The 4,750-nt window shown below is 39.8% G+C and overlaps 1 protein-coding gene across 1 annotated transcript; it reads left to right on the plus strand.

Annotated features, from left to right (window-relative positions):
- Positions 1-605: 605 nt before the first annotated feature.
- SMIM36 (small integral membrane protein 36) lies at positions 606-887 on the plus strand. The gene has a single exon (XM_060080967.1). The coding sequence runs from the start codon at positions 606-608 to the stop codon at positions 885-887; it is 282 nt and encodes a 93-aa protein (XP_059936950.1).
- Positions 888-4,750: the final 3,863 nt, after the last annotated feature.

The raw sequence follows: 4,750 nt of genomic DNA on the forward strand, positions 1-4,750 counted from the left end.
ACAAACTACTATGTATAAAAAGAATAAGATACACAGATATATTGTACAGCACAGGGAATATAGCCAATATTTTATAAAACTTTAAATGGAGTATAATCTATAAAAATATTGAATCACTATGTTGTACACCTGAAACTAATAGTATTTAATTTAAAAAATAAAATGAGATAAATAAACTTCCCTTATATAAAGGGCGACCATACTTCACAGCTTTTTCCAGGACAATCCAATTTTTAACAGTGTGCTTATTAACAGCACTTACTTTTGTTCACCAAAACTCCCTGTTTGGGCATTGAATTATATGGACCTCCTGCTTACATACCACACTTTGGTAACATGAACCATCTCTCTTTTTCTCTTTCTCTCTGCGTAGGTGAGTTGATGAGACCGTTTCTGTGCTTTGGTGGCTGTAGTATTAACAGAAGAGCTTAAGTTATTAAACCGGGCAGCTTTAATCTGTGAGGTCTCCTGAAGCAGTGAGGATTAATGTATTTTTATTGCAGAGCCAATGTAGCTATTACATCGAGCTAAGGTTTGCTTCCAGCAACCCCCAAACTGGCCCCACTGCCTTTCTCTAGACCCACTTCCCAACCGTGAGGGATGCGATGGAATTTTACCTGGAGATTGACCCTGTCACCTTGAACCTGATCATCCTAGTTGCGAGCTACGTCATCTTGCTCCTGGTTTTTCTCATCTCCTGCGTGCTGTATGACTGCCGAGGCAAGGACCCCAGTAAGGAGTATGCTCCTGAGGCCACCCTGGACGCCCAGTCCTCCATCCACCTGGTGGTGATGCAGCAAAGTGCTCCGCGGGCCCACTGGGCAAGCGGCCCTGGCCTTCATTTTGGGAATCGTGCTCCACTAGGGAAGAAAAGCACAATGGTGTGAGGCTGGCTGAAGGATACTGGGGAGAGAGCACTAGACATTCTGGACAAAACTTGCCCCACGTGGCTACAATTCTCTAGGCACACAGGTCCTGCTTGGCTATGTAAGTGGGAGCTCTGCCTTCCTTTCTGCTTTCTCGTCATCCTCCTTGAGGGTGAAGCAACTGTTTCAGGTAAGAAGCCCACGGCGACCTTTGGTCAAGGTCTCCAGATGCAAAATCTCAGCACGATTATTGCTTAATGAAGCTGGTTACAAGTACATTCCTGATGAAGCTCTCCTTGCAACTTCTAGGAGAGATTGACATTTGAGAAAGGGTTTAAAGAAGCGAGTGCAATGGTATGTGTGCGTGTGTGTGTGTGGTGAGGAATGGGACTAGCTCAAATCTAGCCTATACTTATCAAATCCTTTCTTTTCAAGGCAACCACTGAACTTTTCCAGACTTAAGATTTTTATTCTTTCTATAGGTACCAGCTCTTCACATTCATTCCTCACTCTGAGTCAATATGGTGAACACAGTAACCGTAGAGCATGGTGGTTTACTGACAAAGCTTGGAGCCTGGGTTCAGATCCTGTCTCCTTCACTTACTGGCTGTGTGACCAGAGCCATTTGTTTGTGCCTCAGGACTAGTGGGAGGACTTCCAGGCTGTTTGGAGTATTTAAATGAGTGAATTCACTGAAAACACCTGAGACAGTACTTGGCATGTAGGGTTAGCTGTTATGATGAATATTAATATTATTCCCTTTCATACTTCTCATCAAGAAATTTAATCTCCAGTCCTGAAATCTGACCTGGTCCAATGCAAAGTTACTGAGGTCCCATGGCTTGGTGTTTCACTCCCCCCAGCACTACTTGCTGTCTTCCTGTTCCCTTTCTTTGCTGCTAATAACTATAAATTTGTTTTCTGCTCATTCACTTATTTTCACAATTTTGAATTAGTATCTCCATTGTGTATGTATGTTTTTTATTAACCCTCCCTGCTTTGAGCTCAGAGCAACTTACGTGTTCACTTGGTGATTTACTAAACCCCTCCTTCTAATCAGGCCCTGTTGGAAATACAAAGAAACGAGTGTGTCATGACCCTCTCTTCGGTCTTTGCTGCCTAACAGGAAGAGGAGAAGTCAGGAATGACTCAGAGGATGAAGGACAAGAAAACATTGCGGATTCTGTGCTAGAAGTTCTACCTAGAGTGCAGGAGTCTGCAGAGACACGGGTGCCCAGCCCTAAAAAGGGGCTCAAGGGACATTTGCATAATGTTGAATAAACAATTTCATCTTAGACTCAGGCTTCAAAGATGAGGTGATTTGTCTTGAAAGATAAGCAACTATTTTCTAGAAGGACAAAAATGTGTTGGGGGCTTGGAAGTAGGACAGGAGATGGCATTTTAGACAGAAGAGATAATGTAGACAGAGCTTGGAAGCAGAAATTGTAGAGTTCACTGACTGTGACAGTCTGATGGCTTCCAAAACTTGGAAGAAAAAGTGAGAAATTAAGTTTCATTTTAACTTATAGAAAACTTGAAGAGGAGGTATTGGCCCAGCCAGCCTGCCCTGCCAGCTTCAGCAATGGGCACTGTTTTGGCATTGGATTGTTGAGTAGTATAACAAAAACAAATAAAATCCCAGTAATTTTGTTTTTGGATTTTTAATAATTAAAATTGTTTCTTTATATTTTATCAGAAAATCATATTTTTTCTTACATATGTGATTTGAAAATTATATTGAGAATCTTTCAGAGAAATTTTTTTCTTTTATGGTCAAGGAGTCATCCTTACCTTAATAGTGAAAATATAAAATTAATGGGAAAACAGAGTAAATTAACAGGCAGCTTCTAAGAACCTGCACTTTCCCTAGTGTGAACTTCACCTGGACTAACCTTATTTATTTCCCCATCATGGGAATACATATCAATTAGTGGAGAAAAAAATATATCAGTGAAGAAAACAATCCAAGGACCACAAGAAAAGTGTTGACAACAGTAATAATTGTAATCATAGCTTTTTGAGAGAGAGAAATATAAAATGTTTATCTCATCTAATTTTAAAGTTCAGATTATGATATAACCATTCATTGATAATTTTTAGATAAACAAATAGTTTCAATTATATTTCAATTCCATATTGTGGTCAATTGAAGAAGAAAAATTAACAGAAATGGAAGGAAAGAAAAATAAATTCTAAGAGAAAGAAGGAGAACGAGAAGAACCAAAAACCAAATAGTTAAAGTAACAACAACGACAGAAAAGGGAACAGAAATAAAGTCAGAGGAGAGAAAAAAGAAGTAAAGAAGGAAACTAAAAAGACTCTAGGGTGGATGTTGGAATACAGGGCATTAAGCTTTTCCAAGCCTGTGGTTCCTTTGATTTGTGGTTCATCTGGAGTTGTGTTCTCCAACAGGAACCAGCTTCTCAGCTTTTAAAAGAATCTTTTCTGTATAGCACGTACACTTAGAATCTTATAAGAACTAGAAGTATCTTTAAGAATTTTACCAACAAGGAAACTAACCCAGAAAGAACAGTGATTTTCCCAAGAGACTTTGGCTTCAGAACTGACACAAAGATCCTGTTATTCCCTTTTTCCTATTTGTCCCCCAGTCCTCTTTCAGGTAAACATTATCTCTTACCTGTTTGCAGTTTAAAACTTTGTGATTTATTTCTTATTTTTTAAATAAAGCTTTAATTCCCAATGGAATTATTAGTTGCACAGCTATGAAATTGTAACTAATGTCTTAAAGCCTGGTGAAATGGGTGCCAGCTAGAACCAAGGAGTTCCTTTTACAGTCAAATGCTACAGCATTATTTTTGTTTCCTTTTGGGATTAGGACTCCCTTATTCCACCTTCTTTTAATTCATTATTCTCCCATCATGCACAATTTTTATCAAAGCAAATGCAATATTTTGACCTAATTTGGATGATAGTTGTGGGAAGGACATAAACAAAACTCTTCCAAGGCCAGGGAAGGGAGGGAGAGAATGTAGGTTTGTCAGGAATCTCTACATGCCAGATACCTTTGTTTCACCCTCCTCCTCCCCATGAGATGGACACAATTAAAAGTAGTTTAAAGATAAGAAAATGGAGGCTCAGGAAGGCACTAAAGCTTGTGCAAGTTCACAGCGGGTCCATGCAGGAGGCAGTATCTGAACTCAGTTGCAGGTATGTCACCTCTGCTCTCTATTTTTTTCAGCCATTCAAGGGCAGTAGCAAACCCATGTTTATTCTTCTTTTTCTCTCTCCCATGCTAGAAGTGCATACCTGGGAGGCTGCTCAAGAAAAAGCTGTTAAATCATATAACAGTTTTTCAGATTTCCAGCAAAGAAAAAATAAATTGTGATAATTTGGCCAGAACATTATCTTCTGATATTCCAAAAGACACCAAGATGGAATGGCCTAAGGCAGGGCTTGGTGCCAGAAATGCCAAGCTCAAAACCCTCTGTCTCTACCTGCTGTGGAGCCTTTTATGCATCACTTAACTGCCTAAGTCTTTTGCCCAACTTAAATACAATGTTGTCGATGAGGTTTAGAATTATATATGTAAAATATCTGGCATATGGTATGATTTCAACACAACGAAAGCCACTATTATTATAATACCAACAGATAAGGTGAAAGTAAAGTAGGGCATCTCGCCACTCAGCGGGCAAAGACTGCTCCTCCAGATTCAGGCTCATTTATGGGACCGCTGAGGAGAAGGAGGATGAGGTTGGAGAGCTGCCACACACAGCAGGAATTGGGAAACAGGAGGAAGCATCTGTGATGGGTTGAAGACATGTTGAAGTCTTTACCCCCAGTACTCCAGAATGTGATTCTGTTTCAAAATAGGATCCGTACCAGTATAATTAGCTAAGGTGAGGTCGTAGTGGAGCAGGATG

Source organism: Mesoplodon densirostris, chromosome 18 (assembly GCF_025265405.1).
Source record: "Mesoplodon densirostris isolate mMesDen1 chromosome 18, mMesDen1 primary haplotype, whole genome shotgun sequence".
NCBI classification, from domain to species: Eukaryota; Metazoa; Chordata; class Mammalia; order Artiodactyla; family Ziphiidae; genus Mesoplodon; species Mesoplodon densirostris.